Source organism: Pipistrellus kuhlii, unplaced genomic scaffold (assembly GCF_014108245.1).
Source record: "Pipistrellus kuhlii isolate mPipKuh1 unplaced genomic scaffold, mPipKuh1.p scaffold_m20_p_28, whole genome shotgun sequence".
NCBI lineage: Eukaryota > Metazoa > Chordata > Mammalia > Chiroptera > Vespertilionidae > Pipistrellus > Pipistrellus kuhlii.
In genome coordinates, this window is record NW_023425527.1 from 761,152 (window position 1) to 772,297 (window position 11,146).

The 11,146-nt window shown below is 47.8% G+C and overlaps 1 protein-coding gene across 3 annotated transcripts; it reads left to right on the forward strand.

The window, feature by feature from the left end:
- The first annotated feature begins 391 nt into the window (after positions 1-391).
- Positions 392-5,350, forward strand: MRPS23 (mitochondrial ribosomal protein S23). 3 transcript variants are annotated; one of them, XM_045587335.1, is made up of 5 exons: positions 392-505; positions 1,038-1,208; positions 3,227-3,304; positions 3,497-3,623; positions 4,067-5,350. In XM_045587335.1, exons 2-5 carry the CDS (start codon positions 1,051-1,053, stop codon positions 4,217-4,219), a joined length of 516 nt encoding a protein of 171 aa, XP_045443291.1. In that variant the 5' UTR covers positions 392-505; positions 1,038-1,050; the 3' UTR covers positions 4,220-5,350. The 3 variants fall into 3 exon arrangements, with proteins under 3 accessions (XP_045443291.1, XP_036310188.1, XP_036310187.1); XM_036454295.2 differs by having other exon boundaries at positions 393-525; XM_036454294.2 differs by having other exon boundaries at positions 393-525; positions 4,073-5,350.
- Positions 5,351-11,146: the final 5,796 nt, after the last annotated feature.

Here is an 11,146-nt window from a genome sequence, read left to right on the forward strand (position 1 = left end):
GCTGCCTTTTGCGTAGTCTGTGACTCCAACCCAAATAGGCACAGGTGGGACCTAGTGCTGGAGGGCTCCTGGTGGCTCCCCTAAAACGTGGGCTGCGTCTCCCACCTTCCTCCTCATCCTCTGCCCACCGCGCGGGCCCCACCTAACAGGAGTGGCCTCATTGAGGCCAGACAGGGTAAAGCAGCCACTAGAATGAATCCCTCTCCTAGATCGGCCATTTACAGCTTTTGCCGGGCTTTGGCTCGCTCCTTCCCTCTTGGCTCGGCTGTCCAGTGCTCCTGTCTGAACCTGGCCGGGAGCCGAGAAGCGCGCCAGTTCGGCCGATCCTTTGCTTCTGCCTGGCTCCGCCCCCTCCACCCCCCGCCCCCGGCGGGGCCGCTGGTGTAATCCACCGCTCGGCCAGCAACTTTGCCTCCTTGGCCTGCGGCTGGCGCTTCCGGTTCCGGTAGCCGCTCACCGCGCTGCGTCGGCGGCTCAGGCCATGGCGGGCAGCCGGCTGGAGACGGTGGGCAGCGTTTTCTCGCGGTGCGTGCTCGGAGCCGGGGTGGGCTGAGGGTGCCTCCGCCGGGCGGGGGCTCAGCTCGGGTGTGGGGGTGAGCAGGGCGGGCGAAGCCTTCTTTCCAGGTACGGTGTCCGAGCCGGGGGAGGCCTAGCCGTGCTTCCTCCTGCTTCTGAACGGCTGTGCTTGAGGGTGTCACTCCTTGAGCTTCTTAGCTTTCACGTTCGAGGTTGCACCGCTCCCTTCCCCGAGCGAGTGGAGGTTTCTAGGAAGAGGCGGCTGGGTCTGGCCGAACCGTCTTTGCCTTGGACGTGACGGGCATGGGGCCAGGGAGTGGGCTGCGCTGCCGGATATAGGAGGGCTTAACCCTCTGAGCTGGATTAGGCGGGTTTGCAATATGGAGCTATCGGACCTGTAGGTGGGGAACACCCCTGCTCCACCCTCCTTACGGCTCCGTGATCTGGAGCTGTCTCAGCCTGTGACTGCACTGATTCAGGCTGTGGGAGCGGACTGACCTTCGTGGTTTTCCTTCCTTAAGGACCCGGGACCTCATGCGGGCTGGGGTATTGAAGGAGAAGCCCCTCTGGTTCGACATATACGCCGCCTTCCCCCCGCTGAGGGAGCCCGTCTACCGAAGGCCCCTCATGCGATACGGCAAAGCCAAAGCTGACATCCAGGACATCTTCTACCACGAGGATCTCATTAGAGCGTGAGTGCCCCAGGGCGGGTGCGCGGGGAACTGCAGGAGGAGAGGCTTAGCTAGCGGTCTGGCAACTTCAATAGACTTTGAGTCAGGGCTTGCCTTATGGAGATGGTCTTGTACATTTAGCAAAACGAGGGAATCAGTTCCCTCCCCCTTGTGAGAGAGACAGGAGTTCTGAGAAGTAGATGGAGCCCAGCAATTGACTGATCATTGCAGTTACTTGTTTCTGCACATCTGTTTTGCATCAGGCACTTAACGGGGTTAAGCACTTAACAATCGTCTCATTTAGGCCTTACTCTAGACTTGCAAAGTAGGCATCCTTCTCTCCATTTCAGTCATGTGGGCCTCTGAGACTTACAGAGGGCAACAAACTGGGAGTTCATTGGCACAGCCCTTTTCCTCAAATACTTGTCAACTAGCTTTATACTGGGAACTGGTATGGTTTCTTTTCTGTTAGATGTTAAGATCAGAGGTTGTGCCTAACTGAAGTTAATATATATTCCTTATCCTTACCCCTATTCCTGGGTGTAAGAAGACAGAGTTTATAGTTATATTCTCTATTGAAGCCCAGGTACCTTTCATTTGAGGGTGTTTTTCCTCCCCATACAACACTTCTTGGAGGCAGGAAAACAAGTATGTTCTTGCGCTACTTGGAAATTTTCAGGATAAGACACAAGATCTTTGGGGTATTAAGTACTTTTTTAACACCTTTTCTGCTCAGGTGCATTGGATGACGTGGTCAGCATGCTTTCCATGTTCACTTATACATTAAAATAACTTATGTGATAGGGCAATGTGGAATATTTTATAGCTCTCTTACTACTATCAATGCCAAAATAGTAACACCTTGTATTTAAATAGGTTTTGAACATCTATCTTTGTGGCTTTTGGGGGGCAGGAATGTGATGATGTTTTATATTTTTAAGAACTTAAAACAACAAAATAAATTCTAGAGCTATCAAAACTTAGATGTAAAAATGTGAAATCATAAAAGTACTAGAAGAAAACTTGGGAGAACTTTTTAAATAGTCTGAGTGATTAAGACCTTTTTAAGAATGACATAGAACCCAAAAGTCATAAAATGAAAATATTAAAATTTTCTGCATAAAGAAGTACCATAAGCAAAATAAAAACCCACCCTATATACTGGGGAAAAATTTGTAGCATTTTTGTATGACAAAGGGCTATATATCTTATTTTTACTGCTATAAAGTTTGCATATAAATCAATAAGAAAAAGACCACCAAATGGAAGTCAGCAAAGACATGGACAGGTTGCAGAAAAAAATCTTTATTGTTCCTTTTAAACATGACAAGATACTCAGTCTGTTTCACAAGAAAAGACAAGACTACTATGAGTTATAATTTTTACCTATCAAATTAACAGAGACTGTAAAGTTGGAAAATATGATTTGGTCAGGGGAAATAGATATTGTCGTATATTACTGGTGTGAGTGTACATTGGCACTAATGCTTTGGAAAGCATTTTGGCAATTGCTCATACTTTGCCCTAATAACATTTTTATGAATTTATTCCACAAACTTATTTGCACAATGCACTAAGAAATAAATTGCAGTATTGTCTAGAGTAGCAAAGGACTGGAAATAATCTACGTACATTGATTTAAAAATGGCCTCCAAGAATTATTAAGAAAAAGGCAAGATATGGAATAGTGCTTGCTATCCTTGAGGTCAAATGTGGCTGGAAATGGAATGATAGATGCCTACGTGCTTGCATATGAATGGAATATTCCTGGATGGATACACAGCAACTGGGTAGTGTTACCTCCTGGGAAGGGAACTGGGAATTTGGGGTGCAGAGGTGAGAGGGAGTGTTCCTTTTCCCTGGATGCCTTTGTGTAACATTGGATGTATTTACCATGTGCATGCGTTACTTAAAGACAAAACCCAAGCATTGTTAGGCTTAGGCTATGGAGGTGATGTTATAATTAACTCCTCAGGGCCTAGCGGTTATTTCTTGGGTTTGTTCTTGGAGACTTATCTGGTGCTCTTTGTATTTCCCAGGAAATTTTATTCAGCCTATGGATCTGGTCAAAAAGCTTTTGATCTGTTCAATCCAAACTTCAAGTCCACCTGTCAACGGTAAGCCATTTTATAAACCCTGGGTGAGTTATTTTTAAGAATTTAGTTACCAGCTTGAGGGGTTTTGTTGAATTGCACTAGAGAACAGTGCTCCTATAAGGAGGTCTGTTGAGGAAATCCTTCACACAGTGTAACAGCATGCCCTGACTCTCTCAGTATACAGACCTAAGATGTGACTGTTTGGAATTCCAGGTTTGTGGAGAAGTACTTGGAGCTACAGAAACTTGGAGAAACAGATGAAGAGAAATTATTTGTGGAAGCAGGGAAGGCTTTATTGGCAGAAGGTGTCATTTTAAGACGAGTAGGAGAAGCAAGGGCTGTGAGTATTGTATTATCAAAATTGTTATTAGGATTAGTTGTCTACTTGTCAGAGATTAAAGGAAGGCTTGGTTTTCTTTCCCCAACCTTGTCTCATGTTCCTGAACTCCAGGTCCAATACTGTTAGAATCTACTGGAGTTTTGTGGTTATGACTGAGACTTGGAGCAAGTGAGTTGTCATTGGGTCTTTGTGCCTTTGTAGAGATTTTTATTATCTTGTTTGTTGTTTGTAACAGAATTTGACCTGAAATATTTTAAAAAATCTTTATTGTTGAAAATACATTGCTCCCCCCGCCATTGACCTCTTCTAGCATGCCCTCACCTGAAATATGTTAAATTTTTGAGTCAGTGATAGAATGTGCCTAAATCATATACCGGTAGCTTCAGCCAAATACTTGAGTGAAAATGACATCTTTGTGACATACTTCTGTCTGGTCTTCTAAGCAACAGGACGGTAGTCACGTTTCCGGGAAATCTGAACCCACGGGTGTCAAATTGCAAACTTTGTTGGAAAAAATCCAGCCTCTGAAGGAAGTTCAACAGGATCAACCTTCGGAGACACCGGAAGAGCAGTCGAAAGGCCCCTCACCTCCCTGAAGAACTTGTATACCACACACACTGACATCCAAACTGTGTTCACTGGGTGAATATTGAACTATTTCCAATAGTTAAGCTGTGTAAATGTTTCTGGATCTCAAAGGCATTATGTTTGCTGTCTTTTAGTTCCTGTTGCTAGGTTGTCATAAAGCTCAGGTTCATGGTTTGAAAGAAGCAGTTATGTGAACTTTAGCAGTTAGGATGCTCTTCAATAAAGAATTCCTTAGCTGCTTGTAATGTAAATTTACCTTAACATTGTAAATAGCACCAGGAAACCTTTGTAAGTACTGTTTGAATGGGACTCACTCTGAGCAGGTTTGCTTGCGTTTTGGTGTTAACACGTGGCTGGCGCCCTGGCTGGTACAGTGCTGTTGGGCATCATGCTGCACATGGAAAGCTGGCAGTGTGATTCCCGGTCAGGACTCGATCCCCGGGATCCTAGGGGGTGTGCAGGAGGCAGCTGATCGATGTTTTTCTTTCATCAATGTTTCTAACTCTATCCCTCTCCCTTCCTCTCTGTAAAAAAACAATTAAAAAGAAAAAAAAAAAAGACTGAATCCAGATGGCATCTCTTGGATTGCCAAGAGGGAGCCACCAATTCAGATGATGCTCTCCACTGCCTCCCTGGTGTCGAGCCTGGCTGGTGTGGCTTGGTGGTTGAGTGTTGACTCAGGAACCTGGTTAGGGCATATGCCCGGTTTGCGGGCTAAATCCCTAGTGGGGGGGTATGCAGGAGACAGCTGATTGATGATTCTCATTATTGATGTTTGTGTTTTTTAAATATACTTTGATTTTTTACAGAGAGGAAGGTAGGGGGATAGAGAGTTAGAAACATTGATGAGAAACATCATTCAGCTGCCTCCTGCACACCCCAAAATCATTGTACTTGCTGCTATAGAACTACTTGCTGGAATCAAACCTGGGACCCTTTAGTCCCCAGGCTGACGCTCTATTAGCCAAACAGGTTAGGGCACCATTGACGTTTTTTTTTAATCTCTTCCTCTGAAAAAATAAAAAATAAGTGGCATATTGCTCTGAGATTGTCCCCTTTGCATTTGTAATCAAGCTGAGTAGGAAAAGTGGTTTTTAGCTACTGGTAATAAACTGCTTCAGAAATTTTTTATTTTAAAACTTGTGGTTTTCTACCCTGTGTTGTTTGTGTACAGTCACTTCTATCTCCTGGTACACGAAGGGTGGGGCACACATCTCAGCCTGTACACCTCCTGGCACATGGTGCTCAGATAATGGAAGGTGAGGGACTACATGAGGCAAAAGCAATTCACAGCCATGGTGCTTCTCCCGCCCCCCCTCCACACCCCCTTTCTCCAACCTTTATCTGCAAATCCTCTTGCTTTGGGAATGCTTCCTTTTAGGTGGGGCAGCACATCTCACCCATTGACAGCAGGCAGCCATTGGTTCCAATGCCGGGCCAGACCTTGGGCGGAGGACTTAGCAGGTGGAGGAGATAGTTCTCTTCAGAGAAACGGGTCACTCGTTGCTTCTTTAAACTTGATGTTTCTGGGGCTTAGGGGCAGTTCCTTATTTTTAAAATTAGCAGCAGTACCATTTGTAACAATATCAATAGGAAATGTGTAAGAACAAATCTGAGAAAAATGTACAGTGAAAAGTACAAAACATTATAAGGCAATTAAAAAAAACCAATAAAGGGCAGTTTCTTTTCCACAATATTGAAGAGTTTTAAAAGCTATTTGTTGCATACGTCTTCAAAAATTATACATGCAATGGTTCTAGATTTAAAGGCGACAAGCCAGTCTCCCTCCCCTGTCCACAAGCCACCCTTTTTTTCTCTCCCCTAAGGCCACTGCTATCACCATTTCCTTTTAAGAAATATTTTGGGCCGAGACCGGTTTGGCTCAATGGATAGAGCGTCGGCTTGGGGACTGAAGGGTCCCGGGTTCGATTCCGGTCAAGGGCATGTACCTTGGTTGCGGGCATATCCCCGGTGGGGGGTGTGCAAGAGGCAGCTGATTGATGACTCCTTCTCATCGATGTTTCTAACTCTCTCTCTCTCCCTTCCTCTCTGTACAAAATCAATAAAATATATTTAAAAAAATATATATTTTGGGCATATACATGGGGACACTGCATACTGTCCTGTACCTTGTTTTTCCACATAATATGTCTGGGAGATCCTTCGTATGGATTGATCAGTGCCCAGCTGACAAAAGCATTGTTTTCATATTCTCTTGTGCTGCAAACAGGCTGGTGTAGCCAGCGGGTGCATTCTTAGCCGCGGTGTTGCTGGGTCAAGAGATAGCTTTCCTTCAATGTTGTTATGACCCCAATGGAAACTGCTCACTTAGCCTCCCACCAGCCGTGAATGAAATGCTTACTCACCAGGACACTGTGATCTTGTTAGCCAGCCTGGGGCTCATGGGGACAGCGTGGGCCTGGTAGAAGGGGAGAGACGAAGCCTTAGCAAACCTTTTGTTGAATCCCAGTGACCAAAGCCTAGTGGAAGGTGTGGAGTCACTTGGGGAATTCAGAACTCTTCCCACTGTGGTCCTGGACTCTGTTGTTTGGAGGGAATGGAAGTGGGACCTCCTTGTCTTTAAGGAGCTTAACATCTAACTGGGAGAACCAGCGTGACTTTCAAAATAATAAGATGAATAGGAATCCTTAGAGTTATGGTACAAGAACATGGGAGAGAGTCAGGTGAGAGATCGGCCATGGGCTAGCCTGGGGACACTGCACGGAGAGCCGTGAAGGGTGGGCGAAATTTGGGGATTTGAAGTGCGTGTGTGGCTGCTTCTGTCGGGAACAACCCCTGCCACCACTGTCCTTAGAAGTCGTGCCTTCACTGCCCTTTTCAAATGGAATCTCTGCTCAGAAGTTTTACCTAATGTTCACATCACGTCTCCAGCCCCTTATTGAGCCCCTTCCAGACTGCGCTCACTGCACTGCAGCCGGCACGCCCGGCCCACTGTCTGTTCTCCTGCCCGGTTTACCAGGTCTTCATTCCAGAGACATAGCTACTCTCTCTCACTTCAGAGTGTCAACAAGGGCAGAAGTTCTTACCCACTGAGCCCACGAGGCATGGCACAGCCTCTCAGGAGTAGACCCTTCATGCGGTTTTTCTGAGCTGAAGGGCATGTGTCCCGATTAGAATGAAATTTGCACAAGACGAGGCTGAAGATCTGGGTTCTGGTTCTGGCTGCTCCGTTTTTTTACTGGTGAGGCCTCGTGCCTATCACTGTCTCTCGGGCTTCTAGTCAGAAACATGAGAATTAATGGGTATGATGAATCAAAGCCCACTTGTAAGATATGTGACAGGTGCTTTTATGACTCTCGAATAGGAGTGGAAAGCAGGTTTGACCAGGTAGGATGGGATCTGATCATGGTGGCCTCAAACTCTAAGAGGGATCCAGCTGGGTATAAGGAAGCTTGAACGAGGAAGTGCTGTCTGAAAGCAGAGTCAGGCCAAAGGAAGATTTGCCTGGATGTGATATAAAGAACGTGGCTGGGGGAATGGGCCACGAGGGTGGGAAGAGGCGGCCTTTTCTCTGAGCAGCCGTTCCAGGTGGAGGCAGAGATTCCAAGGTTATAAGCCTGAGCGGCCAGATCAGTAGCATCACTAACAAAAGGAGGGGAAGAGCTTCGATACTTAACATACTGCGTTAGAGGTGACGGAGCTGTTCCAGTGGCAAACGGTGAGATGGGTCAGGTGCTGGGAGAAGGGGCGGAAGCATTGGAGCCGGGAGAACGAGTGAGCTGTCCAAGGGGAGTGCAGAGACACAGACGTGGGGGGCTGGGCCAGGTGAGTGCTCTCAGGTAAAGGGCGGGAGGAAAGAGAAAGCCAGCGAAGGAAACGGGTCCCACATCTTCCATCACCGAAATAGCGAGGCCCGTGTAAATGGCCCTGGATTCCCCAGGTTTTAAAGAGTTCTCTTTTTGCTGGATAGCCTGACCCTTGATTTGTGTGTCCTTAAAAAGCAAGCCCAATTCTTTCTGTAATTTTGTATAATACTTAGTGTTCTCAGATAATGAAAATGTTGTTATAGAAAAAAAAAAAATCGGTGCCTCCCAGGGATTCCTAATTTGGTTAAAATGATACCTTTCTCTAAATAAATGATGGCTTGCTACTTAAAAACATTCACTGGATTCTTTTTTTAAAACAAAGTCATTCCAGTGGGATGATAAAGAGTTTCTCGGAGGCTAACACTGGTGCCTGCCTCTGCTTTTGGGGATCCCCATGAGGCACACGAGAGTGCGGGGACTCATCCACCCCTCCCAGCGCTCAGCTGTGACCAGGCCTGACTCAGAACTGGGCTGGCGGTTCTCCTGCCTGCATAGGAGCTAGGGGTGTGCGACACGATGTGGCTGCGGTAGCTAACACCAGCTGGCCTCAGCTAGAGGACGGTAGAGCTGGGAACAAGAGAAGGTGAGCCATGTAAAGGGGGTGGGGCCATTACTTTGTTCCTGGTCTCTGTGCTCCTGAACTCTGTTCCAGAACAGCCGAAAGGTGGAGGACTGAGAGGCTAGGGTAGCTGCGTGTTTTGACTCTTCGAGGGTGCTCGGCGAGATGGATGCTCTGGGCAGGTTCAGTGAGCAACTTGGTCCGGGTCACCTTGGCTGATGGAGGAAGGGCACCCGCTCTCCTGTGGAAAAGACAAGAAATGGCTTTCATGTCACTGCCAGGGTAGCGCTCAGTGTGGCAGGCGGGCCTCTGATTGGATGAGCCCAGCCCTGGAGCAGCATCTGTGGAGCCAGACAAGTGGTTATTGCCGCAGCACGAAGACGGAAAGGTTGCTAGGGGAAGGCAAAGGAGGCAGGACGCTAAGTGCTTATGTCTCCTACAAAATGCAGCAGCCACTGCCCCCTCCATCTGTGCCGATGACAGAGAGGGGATGCTCGTCGAATGCCAGCTGACAACGAAATTACATTTGGGGTCTAGTTTTGCCCTCGATGGATGCTTTTTTCCTGGGCTAGGACTTAAATGCCAGTCACCTGACCTTCTAGTGTCTCAGTTCTTTTAATTAAAAGACGCTTCTAAGCACCATCCAGGAGTGGGCTATTTATTATTTATCAAGCATTTCCCTCCCAGCAGTTAGTGAAAGGTCAGTGGCTTCAAGGGATGCTTTGTTTTTGGCGAGCAGCTCAGATGAAAGAGGTAAGACAATCAATCCCCGCTTCCCTCCTGTTTGCTCTGGGCCAGGCCACTGTGTAATCGTCACGGTGGCATTTAGGATCGCAGGCTTCTGAAACATGCAGAACAGTGCCTGTGCATCCCTTGCTACCGAAGGTTTCTCCAAAAGTAAACACCAGGTCGTGATGATGGTTAATAATGAGGTATTGACTGTTTGAAAATGTCAGGGCCTGGGCCGTCGGCCCCAGCACCACTAGATGGCGCTGCACTATCATGCTGTTCAAGGACAATTTCATTTCTTTGCCTCGGGGTACCTCGTCTTTCAAGGTTGGCGAGTGTCCTTGTAAAATAATGTTCTGGCTGAGACTTGGGAAGCTGAGGTCCTGGAGTGTGTGGGATAGGGTAGAGATGGGAGCGGTGAGGCCGCAGGACAAATGACAAAGGCCTGGGGGCTCAGGGAGGGGAACCAGCACTGTCTGCACCACAATGTGAGCTGGAGAGGAAGGAGCTAACTGTGCTGAGCCCCTGGAGACTGCCCTGAGCAGTGTTTTCTTACCTTCTCCCGGCAGTGACGCACATCTGTGAATTTGCTGTGCCGGGCAGGGCGGGAGGGAGGCAGGGCGGAGTAGTGGAAAAAACCCAGGCCTTGGAGAGAAACCCTGATGGATTGCTTTGTCTTGTGACATTAGGTGAGTGAGTGAATAACTGGAGCCTCAATTTCCTTATCTGTAAAACCGGAACACCAACGTCTACCTCATCAAGTTGTTTTATAGATTTAGTGAGAACATGAGCAAAATTCTTGGCACGAGTCAGTCTTTGCTCTCCGTGCTGGAAGGGGTTCAGCAACTGTTGATTCCCATGGGGTGGTGATGAGTGTGCATTGGATTAAAACAGAGGAGAGAGGAAAAAATGGGATCTTTCCCTTTTTTTTTTTTTTTTTTTTACTGTGTATCTTTTCAGCAGTCACTAGTTTGACCACTTATCCTTTCTCATCCTCTCCCCGCAAGTAGTTGCTCTCTCCATTATCTTTCTCCAACCTTCTAGTGCCAAAGCATTCAATCAGTTTTTAAAAAAAGACAAAGGAGGAAACAAAAGAACATCCTGGGAACTTGTTCATTATTGGAACTTACCATGCTGCTAGCGTTCACTGAAAAATTTGCTTTTATTTAGTTATTAGAGGCCCGGTGCACGACATTCATGCACGTTGTGGGGAGAGGTCCCTCAGCCCAGCCTGCACCCTCTCTGGCTGAGCAGTGCTCCCCTGGGAGCACACTGACCACCAGGGGGCAGCTCCTGCATCAAGCGTATGCCCCCTGGTGATCAGTGTGTGTCATAGTGACCAGTTATTTGGTTGATCGATTTGCATATTAGAGTTTTATTATATGGGACTAGAGGCCCGGTGCATAATATTTGTGCATGGGGGGATGTGTCCCTCAGCCCAGGCTGCGCCCTTTCTAATCTGGGACCACTCAAGGGACCAATCTGGGACCCCACCTGGTAGGATGGGGCCTAAATAGGCAGTCGGACATCCCTCTCACAATCCAGGACTGCTGACTCCAACTGCTCACCTGCCTGCCTTCCTGATTGCCCCTAAACACTCCTCTGCCAGCCTGATTGATGCCTAACTGCTCCCCTGCCAGCCTGTTTGCCCCTACTGCCCTCCCATGTAGGCCTGGTCACCCCTAACTGCCCTCCCCTACAGGCCTGGTCCCCCCCAACTGGTCATCCCTAACTGCCTCCCCTGCAGGCTTGGTTGCCCCCAACTGCCCTCCCTTGCAGGCCTGGTCCCTCCCAACCCCCCTCCCCTGCAGGCCTGGTTC